This window comes from Pholcus phalangioides, unplaced genomic scaffold (genome assembly GCF_987345545.1).
Source record: "Pholcus phalangioides strain wild (caught in Gottingen) unplaced genomic scaffold, Ppha-v1.0 ptg000024l_1, whole genome shotgun sequence".
NCBI classification, from domain to species: Eukaryota; Metazoa; Arthropoda; class Arachnida; order Araneae; family Pholcidae; genus Pholcus; species Pholcus phalangioides.
This window is the reverse complement of record NW_028301616.1, coordinates 21,847,943-21,871,018: the sequence shown is the minus strand read 5'-3', so window position 1 is coordinate 21,871,018 and position 23,076 is coordinate 21,847,943. Positions and strand designations below refer to the sequence as shown.

Sequence of the window (23,076 nt, the reverse complement as noted above, 5' to 3'; positions counted from 1 at the left end):
TTCAATAAAATATTTTAATAATGACCTCAAAAGACGTATTTACATCTCTAACATGAAATATCGGTAGAAAAATCCAGATGAGTCGTGTATATACTTTATATCAAAAGAAAGAAGAAGAAGAAAAGCCACGATCTTCTTAAACTTGGTTCTTCATGCCTTGATGCTAGTGTCCCGCGACTTGTAAGTAATGCCACGGCTTTTCAGCTCTCGTATTATACCAGCAGGAAGACGACCCGACACCGAGATGGCGTACACGCCTTTAGCCATACGACCTGAAGAAAACAAAATAAAATTAAATTTCAGCTGCAAAGTCAACAAACTCACGTAACAAATAAAAAACAAAATCTCTGGCTTCAAGGCGCAATTTATACGAGTACACGTACGGTGTCTTCCGGCACATGATATGCTCACCTCGGACTGAATTTATTTTCACGCCAGAGACAGAAGAATAAAAGAGTTTAACAACCTTCGGAAATTGAGGCACGTGAGTGAAATCGTCACGCGTACCAGGATCAAAAACCAGCAGAATTTTAAACGAGCGTTTAAGCAATAGGCATGATAATGAACTTGTTAGAAACGTAATAAGAGCATAAAAATTGATTTGAACGACTCTGCATTAATGAGACGGAACTAAACAAAACTCTCCGAAGAGTAAGTAAGAACCGTATTATTATTTTAGAAAATAAAATCCTCTACAATAGAGAATCAATTAGGACATATTCCAGAGCGAAGAGCTGTGCTAACTCCTTCATTAAAGCTTCACTAACAAGGTCTAACACAGTTCATTGTCTGAAACACAAAACAAAATAGTCTTTAGTCATTTTTTTCTTCAAAATAATTCATTTTCTCTGCGCCGTTTCTTCGCAAAATATGATCAAACATATTTCATTATAATTTTTTTGAAAAAAGAAAATTTTATTTATCCATAAAATCAAATGCAAAGCGTTTTGGACAGCAAAGGTGTCCTTAAATGACGATTTCGATATTGCCCCCCCCCCCCCACAACAAAAAAAAACCCTACACCGAGCATTTAAAGTTTCGCAATACATGAGCTAAAGACATTTTCCTTCAAATACAGTAAGAATCCGATATAACAAGTATGAGTTATAACGAGAATCTCGCTACAACGAGTGATTTTCATTTTTGAATGATTGTAAAAAAATATTCGGGTAAAGGCGAGTTTAAAATGAAAATTACGTAACTTCCGCTTTAACTTCAACAAAATTATCTAAAAAGGCCGGTCTCTCTTTTCAAGAAATGAACTAGGAAGATAAATTATAATGATATATAATCTCATATGCTCCTCGTAAACATCACTATGAGGCACTTCTAACAAAGGATGGATTTTTAGACATTCCAGCCATATATATGCAAATACTAAGGCAACAACAGACAAATGCCCAACGAGGTGGCTGAAAAAAGATGCCTGTAAAAAATATGGATGTCGAACATACATCTAAGCTATATCAAAAATACAGCAACCCAATAAGTGCAATAAAAAAAAACAATAATTATGATAAAATATAAATATACTGCCAATAAAAACTATGGTTGTCTCATCAAAGTATGGATAGATTCTCGATTTATCCCAATGTGTTTATCATATGATCGCATTCTTTTATTTAGTACATTATACTTATTCTTTTTCTAGTACATTATGCATTGGTATGGAGCCACTCCCTATCGCTTTGATCCCTGACTGCCCATTCGCTTCACATCATCTGCGAATTTGCTAACAATCCATCGATACCCTGATCGAGTTTATCGATAAAATGTAAAAAAGTATGGGGCCAAGGACACTTCCTTGAGGGACTCCACTTGTGACACCTGTCCAATCATAGAATTCCCAGTTTACCCTGTTATGGTAAACAACCCGTTGTGACCTATCCCTTATCAAATTCACAGCAAGTTGCCACCAATGTTCATCTCACATAAACGCTTCAAGATTTTACCGGGTTGGACTCGATCTAATGCCTTCTGGAAATCAAGATAAACAACGTCAACATTTTTGCTCTTGCTCAAAGCCTTAGTCACGTGATAATAGAAGCGACGTTGGTTACAAATGAACCCACCCCTTCCAGAATCCACGCTGATTATCCGGCAATACATTATTCTCGTCTATCCACTTCACCAATGCAATTGGTGAAGTGGAAAAAAACAATTGGCGAAATTTGCACTCACTTCTTTTTATTATGCTAGTGAAACTTATCCCCATAAATGAAAATTCGTTGAGATATCGGTGATTGAAAAATTGGCGTCTTTCAGAAGTCCTGAATTTTTTACACTTATTTTACTCGTATAGCGCGTAAAAAGTGGCAAAAATCAGGATTTTAAATCATCGATATCGCAGCCGATTTTTATTTGATCGTCAAATTTATTTTCATAAAATAGAAACACAAATTTTAATTTTTTAAATTTTGTTTTTTACTTCTTACTTTTTGTTGATATTTTAAATATTTTACCTTAATTTTAGAATTCACTCTTCGGGAACGACTGTATGATGTGATTTAAAAAAGTGGTGAACCTTTTACATGAATTTCCAGAATATATAATGCAGTTATTATTTTAAAGTTTAGTTCTCTCTCTCTCTATTTTAATAACATTAGACGTCATTTTTGTGTGTGTGTGTGCAGATCAGTGATTTTCATTTCTCCTCACGGTGCACTCAAAAATACCCTCTCTTTGATGCGACCATTAATATGCTGGTTATTCGGACTAGATAATTAATTAATATGCTATGCACTAATATGCTAGTTATTTCAGTAATATATTTGTTTTTACTGACACGGAAGTTTGAGGTTTAACGAAGGATTGTTGTCTTCCATGATGGGAAATGCTATGTGAAGTCATACGAGCAAATTGGTTCGTCCTGTCAATTCTGAATTTATCGGATTTATTCCGAAAAAAATATTTTATTTGTTGTTAAAATAAAGTTATAATTTATTCAAATCATAGAAAGCATATATTTTCTATGATTTTGGATTCTCTCGGTTTCTCTACCTGCATGCACGCACTCCATTTTTTTAGATTAGTATTGAATAAAAGTGTTTGAAATTTGTAAAAAAAAAAAAGGGGAAATTTGAGGTAGCTTTCGGTGTGTTGATGGTGAGAGAGAAATGAGGACTCATCGAAAACGCTGCACTTTCATGAATGCTGGAAAATTCTACTTCGATAGTAACCTACTGTAATGGGACTATGATTCCCAAACTGTGTATCACAGCAGTTTAAGATGCAGCAAAAGTGCCTTTTAATTGAAATTCCCGGGGGTGCTGTGAAGGTAAAAATGAGAATACTTGTTCCAAATCCTACAAGCTGCAATTCATCTATCATAAATGATAGAAGTTCAGAACGGTATTTGAGACTTTGGATGGTTTTCTAGAATATATTTTATGCTCGTTTAAGTAAGCTGTAAAATATTTCGTCTTTGTAATAATGCAGGGATTGACAAATCCCTAGTGACTAAAGATAATGGCGCCTAAAATTTTTTGTGTGTGATTATTAGCTAGGGCAAAAGAGCTAATAATACTCTTAGCTCCTAAAATATTTGATTGGTGCCTAGATTTTTTCTCGATTTGTAAAGCCCTGTGGTTATGTATTCGAGAGTTTTCAGAATGTTTTTACATGTATTCAATAATCAGAAAAACTCTCGAATACATTATTGCAGGACTTTACTGTACCGTTAAAGTCCGCTATAACGAGAGAACAGAATCACAGGAAAAATTGTCATAACGGACTTCCCTTTATAAGCGAATTTATATATATATATATTTTGCTCTGTGAGTTTATGAATTGTAGAAAATTGATGCTTTATATACGGGGTGATTATAAAAAAACTATCCCGACATATGGGCCCCTAACTATCATACCATTCACAGAAACTGAATGAAATTTCGGCATAACGTATTTTGAGGTAAAAAAATTTAATTCCTAAATTTCCGAAAATTATCATTTTATAAAGATGAAACTACCGATATATTTTTTTTTCAATATTTTACATTAATTTTTGTATCAGTCAAAGTGACCAGAGAATTTTTATTCTTTTCTGGCACTGTCCTTGAAACACCCCATACACAACAATGCAAATCACTTGAGAATTATTTAAAACTTTTTTGAACCAGCTGGAAAAAAAAACACGTGACAGATTCACAAATGCATCATCTATTTTCAATCCACTGCTGTCTTTCTTTTAATTTTTTACGCATATATATTTTCCTCTATAATATGATGTTTTTGAAATACTCAAGCCATTTTTCGGATCTCATAGTTCCATCTTATTTTGGGGGCGCCTACTTGGATGTTTAACATTTCGGGGATATCAATTCCGAATGTTTATAGTCCATCTGTTGTCTTATATTCCCTCAGTATATCCATCCCATTTCCAGAGTTTTATTCTCTCCATGACGTCGTTTACTTTAGTTAGGCGACTTATCAAGTGATTCGTTTTGCTGTTATTCAAAATGTTTAGTAATGCTATCATGTTATGTAATGCTTAGCACCCACATTCTCCTATGCTCCTCTATGGTGTCCGCAGTCTTTTTATTGCTCTGCTTGTGAGTCCATGTTTCAGCTCTATAAGTCAGTGCTGATAATTAAAATTGGTTCAATACTTTTCTCTTTAGGCATAGTGGCATGTTTGTTTCCAGAATGACACTGTTACGAGTAGCCTACTCTATTCAATCCTGACTCTTCTGTTTATTTCATTGCTGTTGGTGTCCTTAGTTATTTCCTGTACCACGTAAACTTGCAAATACGGTATATATAAATAATATTTCAACCACTCAAGGCCCACAGAACAAACTGTAGCATTGTGTGAAAATAACTATCGGCGGAAACAAAAAAAAAACTTACATAGAACCTGCAACACGAATACGTGTATAAAAGTTATAATTTGGATTTTCTTGAAAGTCACGAAATTTAGTATCACCCCATTCTTATTTTATGAGTGCGTCGAAGCAACGGAAGCGGACTTAGAAAAAAAAATTGGGGGAAATTCGAAGTAAAAGTTCTTGACAAAAGAGGATATCAGTGACACGAGAAGAGAAAAGATAAGTAGCGCAAGCACGCACTACCTTTAAGAGAGAAATCATACACCTATGGATATGGAAAAAAAGGCGCCAACAAGAGTGGTGGAGGGCAAGTCCTTGAATATTTCACCTACTGAACGCGCACGGGAAAAAAGAATGAATGTCAAGGTCAGGGGATACTGAAATATCATCTCTCGCTTTCTCTACAATCCACGGAAGGAGACAAAGACGGAAATTCACGTCATAAAAAAATTATAAGTGATTAGGTAATAAAAAAAATGAAAGCAAGAGCAAAATTTTTCTCCCTCCTCCGGGTAACCCTTTCACTATAGGATCCCATAGGAGGCTACAATCGTTGCAAACACAAACGCTTCTCTTCGACTAACGGTTAACCCTTTCAGGTCTAACCCGACAAACCCATATTTCTTCACTATTTCTTTTTTTTCCCTTTTTCCCCTGGCTATGCCTTTCACTACGATACAACAGCAGTTATGCAACTAACGCAAAGGGAAGAAAAAAAGACAACATACATCCAATATATATATGGGCTTACGCACACACATCCATAAAAAATTACGACTAGGCATGCAAAAAATACGGTTTTTTTCAGTCGATTTTTTTCTCTTCTCTAACTACCACGGCACATGGGAAGAAGAAAAAAAATGAGCTCTCCCCTATAGGTCAAAATAACGGCGGATACTGATTCACTCCATTATCATCTCATGCGAAATCCAAAAATAAGATGAATCTCAAAACTCAACGGTTTGATAGATCACCTCGAAATTTCATCACTTATTTCTAAACTGATTCCCGTTATTTACGAACGTCCATATTCGTTTGCCATCCACTAATTCCGTTATTTAAAAATCCTACAATTTTACCACAAACGCCGAAAACCTACTCACAAAAGACATCTGATTTTATGATAAAAATTAACTGCTTAATAGTTCAATTATTTTGAAAAGAACCATTTGGCAAGCGTCAATGTTATTTTACTTCAGAAATCGGAAGAAAACTACATAATGTGAAATATTTGTGAAAAAAAAATTACAATATACATATGTTACGGTGAATGTGATTAACACACACCAGTGAGCATTCGTAATCCCCACACACATAATCATTTCGGTAAGTTTGATAGACTTCACAACATTTATCCCTTTTACGGCGAGTGAGCATAATTTCCGAATGAAGTTAATTTTAATGAACATGAAAAAATCGTGTGGAAATATTTTAATTCAACTACACTTACCAGTTTTTCCCGTAAGGGTGCCATAAAAATTGAATTAAATTCGAATCGAATAAATGTTGAATGACAAAAACATAAAAATTATTATCAGTCTTGTAATGTGTATTGTAATTTAATCCTTGTAATGTTGGCTTTCTTTACATGTATCAATATGTGCAAATATAACCAACATTACTGATCGAGTTCATCCCCCTATACTGACGTTTGAACAAAACTGAAGTTTGAGCAAAATGTTGGGTAAATTTGAGTATTTCATTGACGATTTATCACATTTACTAATACGAGCTGAAGAAAATACATAATTACCAGTAAATGTGATAAATTTTGTTCACGCGTTTGTTACACATTTACAGGTGATTATGTATAATCCCTCTACGTCGTATTAGTAAATATGATAAATCGTCAATGAATCAAAAGCGTACGTCAAATTACACACGTCAAAATCGTAACATATATATGCAGTATGAAAACATCCAATATAAATTTCTAAAAAAAAATCGTTTTTCAACGAAAATGAGATGAAAAAAAAACCAAACAGGGTGGTCAATTATCTATTAAGTAACAATAAATGAGACATTTCAAAATAAGATGTCCGATCATACTCGAAATAATCAAAAGGACCGCGAACACGTACCCGAATGTATTCGGGATAAACTGTTAAGTAGTTTACAATACCGCGGAAGAAATGAGTTGGGAAAAAAACTTTTCCTTACTTGTGCGCTGCCATTTTCCTACCCAGCTATCCTCACCTCCCATGAGTGCAATCATCCTGAAATACAAAAGAAACAGATCATTAAAATATAGGCTTATATGAAAACAATAACCGCATGGCAATAACACTAAAATGTTTTTATAACATGATTGTTGGTACCATCACGCTACTGTATTAATACGCCAGTTTTATTTTCTTTTTTTTGCATTAAAATGACTAAAAGGTGCGATGTTAAAGAGGCATTCGATTAATCTAGCTATTTCCCAACCGGTGTGCCACAGCAATTTATAGCAAAATGTAACTGCGCCTCAGACATGAATTCCACGATTTATTTGAGATTGTAATATTATTTTCAAGAATGCAGCGAATGTAAAAAAAGTTTGGGAATTACTGAATAAAACTTTGTAATATGTATTTCGAATAAGTTTCAAGCAAAATATTTATAACTTCACATCACCTCGCAAATATATATTAATATGAAAGGAAATGCTATTCAACGTCTATATCATGATAGAATTAATAGCGGTCACAAATAAAAAAAAAATCAGAAATAAATATGTATGCTGATAAATACAGAAGAAATAGCATATCTTACTACCAAATGATAATCACAAATATTATCACAGCAATATTTCATTTGAAAGTTCCGCCCATAAAAACATGGCGGTTTCAGATCACATCCAGAATAATAAAATGATATGCCAAAATTGCTTCTTGAAAGTGGAATCGATCGCCCACTCCACCATACCCAATTTCGAGTATATGGGCGGAACATTATAACGGTAAAAGCCATGAAAAATACACAATAAAACTCGCCATTAAATTTAACACGCCGACAACCTTAATAACAGCCTCACTTCCGTTGCTACAAAGTGGCATTTTTATTTTATTTGTTCGTAGTAGTAATAGATAAAAAAAAATGGTCACGACGGCCCACGTTCCGGAGCAAGGGATAAAAAACATTGAAAATTTAATATTTCGTATTCTGCTCCTTTCTTGGCCTTGAAAATAACGGAGGGTGTCTTCGCATTTGATAGCAGCAGCGCTTTTCAAGGCCTCCTTCCTCTTAATAAGCCCCACTGAGATCGCCGTGACAAGCATTTGATGGAAGACTTTCACTTTAATTTTCACTTTCTTAAAACGATCGACAGTAATAAATGAAAGAAGAAAAAAAAATTGGAGGGGGGTTGCCGCTATGTAAAGGTAGCACACCTTATGCCATATCTGCTATTACGCGCGTGACGTATACTCGTACTAAAAGGTGACTTATCATTATTTTATCACACACACCTCTTTTTTTCCGCACACTGTACACTCTTGTTCCACTCTCTCTGCTTTAAATCAATCATATAAACTGAAATGATGTACCAAAAAAGGGAAAAAAAAATGTTTATATATTCATGACATTTTTAACTAGCGATTGCTATAGCAATTTCTGAGATCATTTTTCTTCATGGCAGAAAAATTTGTAGGGATATCTTTCAAATTTCAAAAGTTGAGCTGGCATTTCAAATGGTAATGTACATTCAATCTAGGGAAGTTCCGTGACTTACCGAAATTCATTAAAATATAGTCTGTGTTTTTTATCCTAAGCAGACCTTGAAATTTAAACGAATTCACGACCATGGATACCATCAAGTCGAAAACTTTATTATTAACCCCACCAGAAGTCGGCAACTCGTCGACCGCGGGAGCATTTCTCTTTGGCAATGTTTAAAATAAAAATTTATGAAAACAAAATAATAAAGATATTTACAGCTGCACTCAAAAGGTTCGTTATAACCTCATAAAAGACATAAGATATACCAGCGCGTTTCCTACCTATTGTCAGCGGAAATTTCATTCTAACTGAATGAAAACTGTTTAACGGTATGCAACTTATTAGTGATATTCACACATTAGGTTAAAATTAAAAAAAAATTAGATACACATTATTGTTATAGTGGTCTTTCGAATTGTTTCAGACATTTTACTGGTTCTTGGGTTCAGAAAGGTTATCTCTAACCTCTGAATAAACTTAAATTTACATGAGGAAAGGGTGTAGACACCCCAGATTAGGTAAGGGCTCTAGTCCTAAGGTTCTAGTATTCCAATGACAGGGCTCAATTCCTCATAAAGAGTTCTTTTTTTTTTTGCACTATAAATTCACAAGAAAAGGAGCCGCTTGGCAGTCGAGTGGTTAGGGAACTAGCTTTTCACTGTGCAGGTCTGGGTTCGAATCCCGGTTCGGGCATGGATGTTTACTAACACTAACAAATTCCCTGGACGGATCATGCTGATCCTTTGGGAATATGTGAGAATCACGTTATTAAAAAATATATATATATTGGCCTGGGGGTGGACATCAAAGATCCTGCCACAGAAGTCCAGCTCATGGTTGTAGTGTGGCCATGGGATTCACATAACTCTTGAGAACTTTCAAAAATTCATAAAATGCAGCGAAAGGATTACTTTGGAACACAAAAAAAAGAACCCGTCGAAATTACAAAAGAGAAATAGAAGTAAAAGAAAAATTAGTTCCAAACTGATAAAGACGGTGGTTCTCGAAATGCGGTTAGTTGGCGACAGGGCCGGACTTGACGGGGACAAAGGGAACGACAGCCCCGGGCAGAAAATTTTAGAGAAAAAAAAAACACCGTCATGAAATCAAATTTCACGATATGAAATCGAATATATTAATAAATCTATGTATTCAATGTCATTTAAATTATAGGGGGGTTAAAGAAAACCCTTTGCAAAAACCCACCAAAAATCACAGCTTAAAACTGCACTTACTCGAAAACTGTATGCAATAGCGTTATTGCATTGTCATAGTCTATCTAAAGAGAAATACATTCATAAATCTACGTATTTAATGCAATTTAGATTATGGGAGTTAAAGAGGAAAAACTCTTGGAAAAACGCATTTTATAAACATTATATAAATATAATAAGATGAAAAACGATTGCCCCTCCAGGAATTTTCAATATAATTTTATTCCTAAACTATTTCGCGGCAACCTGATCGATTTTCAAGGCACATCTTCTGTGAATCACTGCCCTTTACACTAATTGTCACTGTCTTTTCTGTGAATCCGTCTTTTGTATGGAACATTTTTACTATGCGTTCAGGGATTAATTACGACAACGTCACGTTCCACCCAAAGAACCTATCAATTTATTTGAAGGGGGGGGGGGGAAACAATTCTCGTCAGTAAATTTCACTCAAACACCTCAAATAACCCAGTTCAATTCATTTCTATGTGCTGCGTGTCCATGAAATACTCAAATTTACGTAAAACTTCGTTAGGAGCATATAATTTCAATAACAACTCAAATTCTGAAAACTCAGCTGAACTGATTTTAGAATAAAGGTTGACATATTCAAAATGTCCATCGGTAATCCAGTTTCTTCCGATTTTCAGCATGGATTGCGGAGCACATTTTCAAATTCATCGAATAATCGCGTCATCGTTTTCTCTATTCAGCTAAACTAAAATTCTGTAGAACTGCTTTATTTAGTTGGTGAACATTTAAATTTCATTTGCCTTTTATTTAGTGTTTAATTTCCTTTCTTTTAATCCTTTGACTACTGACGGTCCTTTAAAGTACCACTTTCTTTTTAACCCCGTAACATTTCTCACATACGTTTTTGGGTGTTGGTACCTTGAAGTATGAAGTCTGTATAACTACTTTACTATTAACAGATGACAGCGCAAGAGTGGGACAACTAGTTTTCTAACTATGCTAATTAATAAAATTCGGTTGGATGTTTTGCCCCTGTAAAAATGTTTACTGAATTATATTTTTGTGTAATACAGTATAACACTGCACCCCGCAAAGTGTTCCCTAACAAATGTATAAAATAAATTATAGTTTTATTTGCAGTAAAATGAATGAATATCCAACATTTTGAATTGGTATTGTTTTCTATTGTAAGTATAGTGCCGACGAAACTTTCAAGTACTAGATTAATTAATTCGTTGTGTACTCAATTTTTTGAGAATTTTTTAGTTTTACTTTTAGGCTTAAATCAGAACTAAAATGGCCTACCAAACAATTTACATGATAATTATTTAAATTTTTTAAAATATGGTATATAAAGGGTTAAAGGTAGTAATTTTTCTATTAAATAAAATCAAAATAAATTTAAATAAAGTTGAATCTATGTAACCAAACAAAATCCAGACCTCCTCGGGTCCAGAGGTTGCCGGATCTTTTAATGTCAACTGTATTTCTAAAAAAATTTCAAGATCGCACCATTGTCATATTTTATTACGGCCTTGTATTATCGTCAGCCCATCGATTCAACCAAAAAAAAGGAAAAAAAAAAATCACTAGGTAAGTTGAACGTCCGAGAGACGCTAACCTCGTCAACTCCCCAACTCTTACACGGAACCTCGGTTCTACCTTCTCCAGTATTTCCAAGATATCCACAATATAATAAGGTTAAGAAACGGGGCTAAGGGCAACAGTAGCAGAAGATAGAAATGAAGGGCAGTGAGTTATAGGGGAAAGAGGACTTAATATAAATATATCTATATTTTTTTAGAGACATAGATCAAGAAATGCCTTAAAAAAACCCCAGAAAAAAAGTGGAAGGAGGGGAAAACTCCGACATCCAGAAAAATAACACACAAGTACCAAGGTCAAGCGGGTCATATCCCGAAATAGTTACTCAATGAATGAAGTTCGGAGGCGGAGTTCGTCGGTGGAAAGGCGAGTTAGTTGGTGGGCACACAACATTCAACATATTTTCTAATTTTAGCCACGACGCATTTTTTTCTCCATGCGTATGTACACTTAAAGCATTTAGATTTTTTTTTCTAAAGTACATGAGAAAAAAAAAGGATAAAAAAAAAACACGTATATATTCGTCCATACAACGTATAATTTTTTTTTCTACCTCCTCTCATCTTCAAGGTCGATCAGGTTTATACATACAATGTGCATGTGCCCGTGGGGTGGGAGAAAATATATTATAGTTTTTTTTCCCATACAATTTTTTTTTTCATCCATTTTTTTCTCTTTTCCGCGTGGGGTGAAGAGGTGCCTGTGCCTCTGGGAAACTTGTTTACAAAATTTTTCACGGCCGCATACCACAGGGCCCAGCGGGAAAAGAGCCCCGTGCCTTTCCGGGTTATTGAAATTACACCTATATAATGAGTGTACAAAAAAAAAAACCAGCCCCTGGGGGTGGGAGAAATGATCCTCTCACCGTTAACGATATGCCCGAGGGTGGAACCAGACACACACACTCTGTGACTACTTCTTCCTCCTCTATACGAATGAGGAAGTTTGTAAAAAAAAAATGAAAAAAATTCCCGTTTGATGGTATTTTTGCATCCCTTCCTGTTACCAAATATCGAGGGCAACTACCACCACCTCCAGCGGCGTGGGATACACAAACTGTTATTGTCCGTCGCTCTTTTCAAGAAACCATATTTATTGTTCAAAAATTTAAAATCAAAATGTGTCGATGAGGAATTAACTTCTAGCGCGTTGTTTCTTTATCAATTAAATGCTTCACATAGATACATACTTCTGATTGACCATCACCCCCACCCCCCGTTCCTCCTAACAGCCAAAATAATATGAGAAAAATTAGTCAAGCAAAATCACGTTAGCCCTCCCTGCCACAGAGACACAAAAATCAGTTGTGGCCCTGGTACAGGCATCATGAATATCAGATTTGAACCGCACTGACGGCATAGTTGCGGTCGATATAAGTCGCTTTCCAACTTCAAGATACGAATGCGAGAGCCGATCTTCCAATTTAAAAAAGTCTCTCCACTGAGAGAAATCCAGCATACAACATTCAAAATTCTCGTATAATGAATGATATGAAACAAAATAACCGGCTCAACATTTTCTTGCTTCAAAATTTGGTAGACGGATGGCAGCACTTCTTGAACACGTGCGGTATAGTAGTAGTGCTTCACAACTGGAGTTCCGCGGCACGAAGGTGTAAATTAAAAAAATTTTAGCACAAGTGGGGTTGATTTTTTTTTTAAAGAATTTTCATATTTTTTTATGCTATTAGCAGTATTATAATTTTCATATTTTATGACTGAATGTGCTATATGTAAATGTGAGGGGGAGAGAGACTCAAAGTAAGTAACCTGAAAATGTTTCGTAGACTACGATAGCAAAATATAGTAATTTAATACAGGGTGTCTTGTAAGTGCTTAATGTGGCCATTATCTCATCAACCATCCGTCATAGAGGTATAGTTTTAATTTAAAAAATGCTCAAAAGGCGTTCAAAAATTATCCTGTATTAGTTTTGAGAGTAAAAATACAGTATGTAACAAAATAAAAAAAAATCTAAATTTTTATACGGTCCCCCAGTCTTCTAACTTCCAATTAGAAAGTTGTTTCCCAATCTATCCTGAGGCCAAAAAAAAGTCCAAGTGTCTAAGTAAAATATTCGCTGAGATAATCAAATTCAAATCTGAGAGAAAAGTTGGGAAAGAACAGCATAAATGAGGGAAAGGAGCGTTGTCCATTAGTTTTTGCTGTTCTTTCATAACTTTTCTCCGATTTTTGAATTGAAATATTTTAGCGAATATCACGCTTAGAAACATGAAATTTTTTTCTGTTGATTTCAGGAGATACAGGGCAACAACCTTTTAATTGAAAGTTAGAGGACAAAGGGACTGTATAAAAAATTATATATTTTTTATTTTGTTACAAACTATATTTTCACTCTCAAATCTGATACAGGGTAATTTTTGAACGTTTTTTGAGCACTTTTTAAATCGGAATCATATCTCTACGACGGAAGATTTATGAGATAAAGGCCGTATTAACACTTACAGGACACCCTGTATAGTGTTTGTGACTAGCAAAACGCACAGTTTAAATTTAATGTGCAGAAATTGAAAAATCGCAAAATGCAGACCCACACCGGCACTGTATGGAGAATGGAATTAAATTACTTTTTGTTCAAAGAAATAATCGCGGCATGTAATGATCAGTGTATAAAGTGTTACAAATCTTGTCAGGTTTATGCAGCAGTCATTCATAGATTACTGATTGTTTAGGCCAAAGGGCCGTCAAGGGCATGAGCATCCACTCGACATTCCGCGAACTCTAGTAGCTAGCATCAATCAACAGATGTTTCCACTTGAAATTTCGGCAAAAAATGTGCGTTTTTATGCAAAAATTTCGAAAGTGAAAACGTCTACTGATGACGGCAACAACTTGAGTTGACGAAACATCAAGTACATACTGGGAATCAGCATCGGCCTTTTATTCAAAAAATTATAACATCTATGAAAGAGTAATGTGTTGTTCAGAAGCTTGAATCATACATTCATCCGTTTCATTTTAAAATCAGGCCTTTGCTATGAGTTTCTGTAGACCAGACCAGAAAAAAAGTTGAATTTTTTTTCCCGATATTATTTAAGTGAAATAATTGATTATCAATTCAATGTAGCATATCAGCTGCACGATATATAGAAGGGTTAAATGTGTAGGTAAATTGAGTTCATTAAAAAACACACACAAATGCACATATTATAGACAATATGCTGGGTCAGAAGTATATTGATATACGCATCCTGTAGCATTGAAAAATCAGACAGACTAGATATGCACTCAGACTGTTAGGTACACACACTTACATTTCTGGCACAACTCACTAGGTAGGAAATTGCCCATAGATAGCGATAGACCAGAGTTGTGCTCGGTTCGAAAGAAAGAAAGTATATTGAACAGTGTATATACAGTGGATCCCGTTTATAACGTTTTCAAAAAAACAGTAATGAAAAGAGCGTTCTAAGCGTGAAAAATGATTCAAACGGAAAATCTCGATGGATATTAGTAATAGTTGAGACCATAAGAATGAGTCGTACTAAGTGGTACTGTATATTATATTGAAATACTGTAGACCTATAGACCTAAACATAAATTGCAAGCTTGTTAAGGGCGGAAAAACTATTAAACTATTTCGAATATCAAAAGAAAAAAATGCGAAAAAGTCAATTACAACAACTCCAACAGCTAGTCCCGAAATTTCGGAAAAGAACGAGAAAAAGTTTATTTCATGGACCATTAATTTATATTCACTGCTCATACTAGATATCAGTTGTATAAGTTCATATTGGATATGAGCTGTATTTGATGCAGATCCGTAGTATTCTCACGAAATCAGTGCATTTTTGAACCTCTTAACAGATTCAGAGACATCAGTTCAGTACGACCCTACCTAAAGAGATAACATTAACCTAGACGCTCCCGAAATGTCGTGCTTGTTACAGACAACTAGAAAGAACCCTCTTCTCACTGACATCATGCATTTATCGAGCTTGAGGGTGAGCTTTTTTTTTCTTTTTCTCTTAAAAAACTATTTATGTAGGTGCAGTTTTAATGTCGGGATGGTTTGAAAGAGAAAGATTTAAAAAAAATTGAGAGACGTCTTTTCAAAATGAGAAACGGAAATGAAAGAGAAGGAAAAAATAGAAAAACTTGAAAAAAAAACAACGAAACAAAAAACAGAAGCTTTAAATAACAAGATTTACATCATGGTACCAAGCTCAGAAATGTGAGACGGCAACAGCTGCCTTTTTACTAGTGAAAGAGAGCGAATATTCAAATACCAAAGCAGATTGTTTATTCATTGAGCCTTCCACTTCTCCTGTAAAACTTTTTTAAAGGAACATTCCCCCTTCCATTTTAAAATCCATCCACTATATTAATCCGACCGTTTACTTGTGTGCCTCCTGACTTCGAAATTCCTAAGAATTTTTCTACAAAAAACAGATCGTATACTATAATTAATAAATTTTCTTGAGCCGTTAAAAATATTTTTTTTTAAAAATCGATCCCCGATTTGGTCCGGCTTCGATCACGCAATTCGATCCGAACATCGTATCGCAAATTCACCACACACACACACACAAAAAAAACTTTCCAGCTCATTTGCCCGTTTTGATTACTCTTCTTTTTGAAAACAACGACGAGTCGGAAAAAAGGGTCCTTAAAATCTTGTCGTCACTTGTTTCAGCTTTTAACGAGTTCGGAGTCGGTGACCGTGTGCCCGTTCCTTGAGACTTCAGAGGGTCATTAGCATGATGTGACGAGAAGAGCATTGCTCAAGCTGTGCCTGGAGGAAAGCGAACAACCTAAATGTTATTGACGTCCAACTTGTTCCGGGATCTGCTGGCTGGCTGGTTGGTTGGCCACACACATAAAGAGCCTGTAGCGGCAGTAGAAGTAATAGTAGACCCTCTCACCACTGCCAGGCACTTTACTCACAGAGAAAAAGTGACTTTTTTTTAAACCAGCTTTACACACAGACAAATATTACATTTTGCTTTCATCTCACGAAAATTACATTTATCTCACTTCTCGGTCACGAAATTATACTGTATTCTCTTCCAGTAGCCACGAAAGTGAATTCACCAGCGAAATGAAAAATGTAAACACACACAAACGAAAATACTCGCCCCAGGGATTTTTTTTTTTTTTGAAGAAAAGTTTAATAACTGAAGAAGCCTTCATTTTCTCTCAGCCTTGATTCCACTCGACAAGTGGTGTAGTATGACTGACATCAAGAACTACTATACCGTATATGCGCCTCTTAAACATTTCTCTGGGAAATTTCTTACGAATTGATGAATGCCGGAAACTGTTGCGCGCGTGTATGAATAATGTAGAACCCAAGCAGATTTATGATGTCAGAGTTAGTGGTGTCTCGAGAAGTGCAGTTATCCGCCTTCCATACTAGAAATGAGTGTCAGGTGCCTAATTTTCGTATTTTCGCAAGTATCGTGTTAAAGAGCCTCTTTCAAATGGGAGCCGGAATCACATTCACGCCTCTAAGTTGGAAAACCGCAAACGATCAATTTAAGCAGCCGATCAGTGATATCAAGAACTTGAATAAGACAAGAACAGTGAATAAGACACAAACTTATTATAACGTTAAGCGCCCAATACGACGTATCTTTCATCAATACTATATGGGGCAGGGGTGCACTTAGGGCCTATATAGTATTGATGAAAGATACGTCTTATTGGTGGTTCTTAATATCACTGATCGACTGCTTAAATTGATTGTTTGCGGTTTTCCAACTTTGAGCCCGGAATGCGAGCGCAGCTCCCATTTGAAAGAGGGTCTTTAACACGATACTTACGAAAATTAGGCATTTGCCACTTTCACTTCTAGTATTGAAGGCAGATGACTGACCTCTCGCGACACCCCCTAACTCTGGCATCATAAATATGAATTAAATTTATTATGGTTTAAATTTCAGAATCCATTGCTTCCGGACCAGCAACTGGTGTAACTATCATGTTCTGCGCATAGATTCTTCTTTAAAGCAGAGGTTTCCGACGTAAAAGCTTTAGCGGAAACCTTGATGGTTATGAGACTGTTCCACTGAACCCAAACAAATTTAAAATATTTTTATAATACAAAGGATGTCCCGCAAAGTCCACGTAAGTTGTATGGTTCGAGAAGCCTGTCTCGTAAGAAATAAAAACAAAAATTCAGAAAAAGAAATCGTTTTTATGACTTATATGGGAATGTCTCGTAAATTACAGATCATACGGCCATCCTCATAGATTTCAGGTAAGAGTTGGAACCGGCTTCTGGGTGAAAAAAAAAAATTCAACTGATTTCAATATCGAACAATAGAATAATTTTAAGGAAGATTCTGGGACTTCCAGAATCTTCTTTTCTCATTTTGAAAATAAAAATTAATAAAACATTTGACCCTTTACAGCCCAGAGATTGTTTTTGTCACTTCGTTGATACAGTTGGTACTTTATAACGCCCCCCCCCCCCCCCCGCCGCAATAAGGAAGGCTGATGATGGACGTTTGCCCCTTTGCGGTTTTTGTATAACGTATGAGTTCGACTGAGAAGCCGAATTCACACAGGAGCCTTCCTATTATCACACGGGGCCGTTGTAACAACGAAGTACCGTTGTTTCTTGATGGCAACGTACTCGGCATAGGACCGCAAAACGTTAAGTGTTTCGTGATGTTTAATCCCGTGGAATCCCAAAAAAAAAAAACTTTCACGGAACACCAGTTCGAAATCTATGCTTTAATCCAGTTTTTCTCAGTGTGTGTCGCGGTTACTAGAGGCGTCGCGACGAGCTGGAGATATTAATTTATGTGCTTATTTATGCTTTGCAGTGGTTCTTCTATAAGTAAAAATATCTACCAAACTCTTCTGGAGAGCCGCAGACGAAACATGAGTTGGGCATGGGAGCCACGGGTGACAAAAGTTTGAGAATCATTGCTTTAACCCTTTATCTACCAGATTATAAAAAGTAGAATAAGAAGAAAATTACAGTAAATGTAAATACAATGATAACAAAAAATAATTTTTTCTTCTGTGAATTATTTGAGAGGTCATTTCAGTTCTAACAATAAGTTCAAAAAATAAAACTCACATTGTTTTCATACAATTAGTTAGTACATAACAAATTATTTAACCTTGCGCTTCAAAGTACCACCAGTAGATAAAGACTTAAGGAAGGCTAAGGCCCGCAGCACCCCTGCCGTAATTTCCAGCGTGTAACTCACGGTTTATCCAAAAAAAGGTCTGTTTTTTAATGCTCTGCGGGTATTGTGCTGTTTAATTTTTATTCATCCTTTTTCATAACGAAAGCCGGAAAACGAGTTCGAGAGAAACAGTATGCGTTTTTCCGAAATTCCATTTTATTTTCATTCATTCACCTCCTGTTGAAAGCGTATGGGGAATAAAGTTACCAAACTCACACAAATGCGAGTCATACAATTCCGAACTTTTCAACTTTTTAAGCTATATCAAAAAAATTATAATATTCATGTGTTAAATCAATCAATTCTGTGCAAAATCAAACCTTCTAAGACAAAATTAAAGTCTCATCTTAGTTCAATAGAGCAGGGGCGCCACACGGAAGATACCTATGATTGTCAGATATTCTGTACATGCGAATTCAAGTGCGTACGACAAAAGGGGCGTGCATTACATAGTGTACTCGTGGAATACGTGGGTTCTTCGAGTAGCCTGAGTCCGCAGGTACCCAGGGCCGTCTTAAGAGCATCATGGGACCCCTGGTGAAGTGATTTTTCAGAGCCCCTCCTCCGGGCTAGAAATGGCTGCCCACCAACTTGCATGCTTGCTCTTGAAACTTTTAATTAGATCCGGGTTATCATGCGGCCCTCGGGCCGTGTCCGGGCGGGCCCATGCCTTAAGATGGCGCTGCAGGTACCATGGTCGAGTAGCCTGAGCTCGGATACGTATGCCACAGCGTGGAATTCGGACCGCAAAGGTCTATTCTATAGGACAAGCAGGATTTTAAAAATTTCAAATCCTACGAGTTTTTTTTAATTTGAAAAATTTTAATGAAAAATATGGAAATTGCCAATAATATACTGCCATTGAGGTTCAAAGACATTTGTCAATTAATTCATAATTTCATTGCTCCCGCATCCTACAGCTGGGCCCCAGGATCTTTAGCAGGCCCCCAGATCAGATTTTAACGATGAGTCGTCCCGGGCCACTGGAGCTGGAACACTGTCAGCATGGCCCCAACAAGGTTGCAGTGCCGTCTTAACGCATGGGCCTACCCGGGCAACCACGAGAAGTGGGGCCTCAAAAAAATACGATCTGTTTGCAATTTTCCTGACGGGGCCTCAGAAAAATCATTTGGCTCAGGGGCCCCATGATGCTCTGAAAACGGTCCTGCAAGGGTGTGGCTGATAGGGCTCCGGCCCTGGGGCCGGGACAAATGGCATCGTTTTTTTGTTTTTTCATGAAATAAATTCACTATAGAAGGGCCCGTGTAAAATCTGGCTTGGGGCCCGCCAAAGATCCCTGCTCCAGGATCAGGACCGTCTTAAGAGCATCATGGGCCCCGGGGCCATGTGGTTTTTCTGAGACCCTACCTGGTAAATTGTAGAAAATTTTTACCAGATCGGGTTTTCGTGAGGCCCCTTTTCTCTTGAGACCCCCGGCCGTACCCGGGTGAGCCCATGCGTTAAGACGGCACTGCCCAGGATTCTGAGGGTCATGCCTGTCAGCAGGGCCGTCTTAAGGACATCATGGGGCCCCCGGGCCAAGTGATTTTTCTGAGGCCCTGCCTTGCCAATTTTCAAAAATTTCAACCGTTTCTAGTTTTTGTGAGGCCCCTCTTCTGCTGAGGCCCCCGGGCCGTGTCCAGGTGGGCCCATGCGTTAAGACGGCACTGCCAGTGCGCCCTACGCTTGTGAGGCATACCTAATTTCTGTAAAAACTGACGGGTTAGGTAGAAACGCTACCTATTGAGAAATCGTACACTAGATGGCACCACAAGCACAAAACTTGAAGCTTAGTTGTGGGGAAAATCCTTTTTTACGTCACAAGACGCATTTTCAGCAAAAAAAATTTGACAAAAACACAAATCTCGTTATTTGAAAATATGGTCCAGTGAGATACAATAAATTAATATCAAATAAATTTGAACATCTTCAAAGTTTAGGCATATACAGTATTTTTTATTTTATTCTGGATCTAGCTAGTCTTATTGACGTATCCTGGAACCATTGGCGTACGCAAAGGGAGGGGGGGTTGAGCCAAGATTATAGTGTTATTTTTGAGGGAAAAAAAGTAACCCCCCCCCCCCCAGAAAGAAAAAAAATTTAAAAACCCCCCTCGAGAAAATTCTGGGTACGCCTATGCCTGGAACAAATACATTTTTTTTTTAGTTGAAGAGTAAATTTTCAATGAAACGAAATCTTAAATACCATATTGCTTTCTGTGTACAGAAATATTCACAACCTGAAGCCAGGTACTCAGATGGCAAAATGTTATAAGCCACTAAAATTTTACATGAAAGCAATTTTAAGATTCAAGAAGTCACGAAAAACACTTAACAAAAGATTTATATTACAACTTGCTTCCTCCATTGTTTACCTCATTAACTGAAAGAGGAGAAGCTTCTGACATTTTGTTTCCTTCTAAACATTAACGAATGAAGTTTGCAATGAGAAAAACTCAATATTTTGGAAAAACTGACATAGCATTTTGCCATTTGAGCACAGATATCTGGTCTAGAGATAAAAAAGTTAAACACATAAAATTACGCTATAACAATAAATATAGAACTTAGGCCTGCTTATTTGACCAGAGGTCGATATGCTATCATTAATCTTTTCTTGTCACAAGCAAACACGTACAGTGCGTTCAATTTGAATTTGCACCCACTGGAAAAGTGTTATACAGTGGATCCTGCTAAACGAACAATGTCACTGGGGGGCCAGCCAATTTGGGCCCATGCAATAAAAACGTACTGATTGGGAAAAACTTAAAAAACAGTATATGAGAGAAATCTTTGAGACTCTCGAAATAAGAATTCCTAAACAGACAAATGTAATCAGGAACTGGATCCATTGTATACAGTGTGGCAAAATTTCAAACTGAATGCATTATACTATGCGATTCCCAAAATTACACTGAAAGTGGTTATTTTCTCTTGGATATTTATAATCTTCACTCTGGCAAAGATAATATGCAAAGAAGAAGAGACATTGTAGAATGGTTAGTACTGCTCTGTTCCTATGTTATATCAATTTAGTTCAGTATCAATGCAGATAACTAGTTTTATACCTGTTTATATATATCATTGTTATTAAAGTAACAAATTTTTTAATGAGAAGTATCAAATACTTATTTGAAATATTTTTACAACAAACTGATAAATCTGTACATTAACTAATAAGTTTCAGATGATAAAATAAAACACAGCCAAAACTAACTCACCCATCGAAATTTGAACTAGTACAATCAAATACCATGTCCCTGTTATTTTTCATACCCAGATATTCTTCACAATTGTCACAGCCATCAAACTCAAACTGCTCAATAGACTGAAATGAAAATTTTATGTGATAATATCTATAATATTAATGTGATATATATATATATATTAATATCAGGGTCGTAACTAAGGATTTTTGTGCAGGACAGCAACTATGATTTTGTCACCCCCCCCCCCACCACTGAAAAATTCTATGATTTTGTAACTGTTTTTTGTTTTTTTTTTGTTTCTTTCCCAAAATCTGCCGCTCCCAAAAGTTTGCAAGTTTGCTGCCAATCTTTGCCCCCCCCCCCCCCGCCAGTTCCGGCCCTGATTAATATTAATAATCACGATAAATAAAAAAAAATCAAATAAATAAGCTACATTGGTCTGGGAAAGGTGGGAAATAGAAGGAACATAGAACTGGTCGAAAGGGGGGAGGCACAGAAAAGAGCTATATGTGCATTGTTAGGGTTTTTGCTATCGAGAGCCTTGATTTTTTTACATTATTTATATTGAAAGAGCGAAGGGGTTGAGGGGTGGGGGTTGACTGTGTTTATAACTTTCAACCAGATGGATAGAATGGAACATAAGTGATTTATACACCGTCAATTGACTGCTTTGGCAAGGAAACACCGGTATTCATTGGTGCGCCCAACTGGCGCGGTGGTAAGATGCTCGTCTACCACCATGGAGGTTGCCGTCACAGCCCCAGGTTCCAACCCGTTACAAAATTTATTGAGGGTGGGGGGCAGGCCCCCCTAGGTTCCGGTGCCTTTTTTGATCATGGTTTTTATTATTTAAAAGAAAGCTTCCGGCCTCCTTTGCGCATGAGACCCGGTCGGACGAATGCGTTAAGACGGCATTGGAAACTACTGCAATGCCCCGGTGAGTCTCGAGGTGATCGAATTAGATATAGAAAGATCAACATCAGAAGCCCTGATTTTAATTATCCCTGGGAAGCCCATGCAGCCGTAGTCCTGTGTTGGAAATGATGTTATTGTTGAATATAATTAGTATTACTGTATTACCAGCACTAATTGCGCTCGCATTAAATTTCGAATCAAGAATAACATTATATAAAATCTAAACACAATAAACGCATTTAAAATGCTTTCACCTTTATCATGGAGCACAATAAGCACGCTCTTAAATTCCTCAGATCTTTAGGGATACTTTCAAGTGACATTTTTGGAACTCAAAGTTTCCCTGATCGAAATAAACTCAACTCACAAAAAAAAGTAGGATTGTTGTCGTTGAAATATCGACGTCCTGGACATCGGAAGAAAGCAGGGGAGTTTCAATCATTACAAGTTTTAAAACACAAAAAATGAATA

The 23,076-nt window shown here is 36.4% G+C and overlaps 1 protein-coding gene across 1 annotated transcript; it reads right to left on the bottom strand.

Annotated features, from left to right (window-relative positions):
* On the bottom strand, positions 1 to 23,016 carry spt4 (Transcription elongation factor subunit spt4). Its single transcript, XM_089250605.1, has 4 exons — positions 22,860 to 23,016; positions 21,703 to 21,809; positions 6,987 to 7,042; positions 1 to 272 (listed from the first exon to the last, which is right to left on the bottom strand). Exons 1-4 carry the CDS (start codon positions 22,926 to 22,928, stop codon positions 151 to 153), a joined length of 354 nt encoding a protein of 117 aa, XP_089106731.1. The 5' UTR covers positions 22,929 to 23,016; the 3' UTR covers positions 1 to 150.
* Positions 23,017 to 23,076: the final 60 nt, after the last annotated feature.

Excerpts from the sequence above, each read along its gene's own strand:
- spt4 (XM_089250605.1), bottom strand. The coding sequence starts at position 22,928 with ATGTCACTTGAAAGTATCCCTAAAGATCTGAGGAATTTAAGAGCGTGC. Across the intron at positions 21,810-22,859 it reads TATTGTGCTCCATGATAAAG|TCTATTGAGCAGTTTGAGTT; the intron begins GTGAAAGCATTT and ends TTTTCATTTCAG. Across the intron at positions 7,043-21,702 it reads ACTAGTTCAAATTTCGATGG|GATGATTGCACTCATGGGAG; the intron begins GTGAGTTAGTTT and ends TTTGTATTTCAG.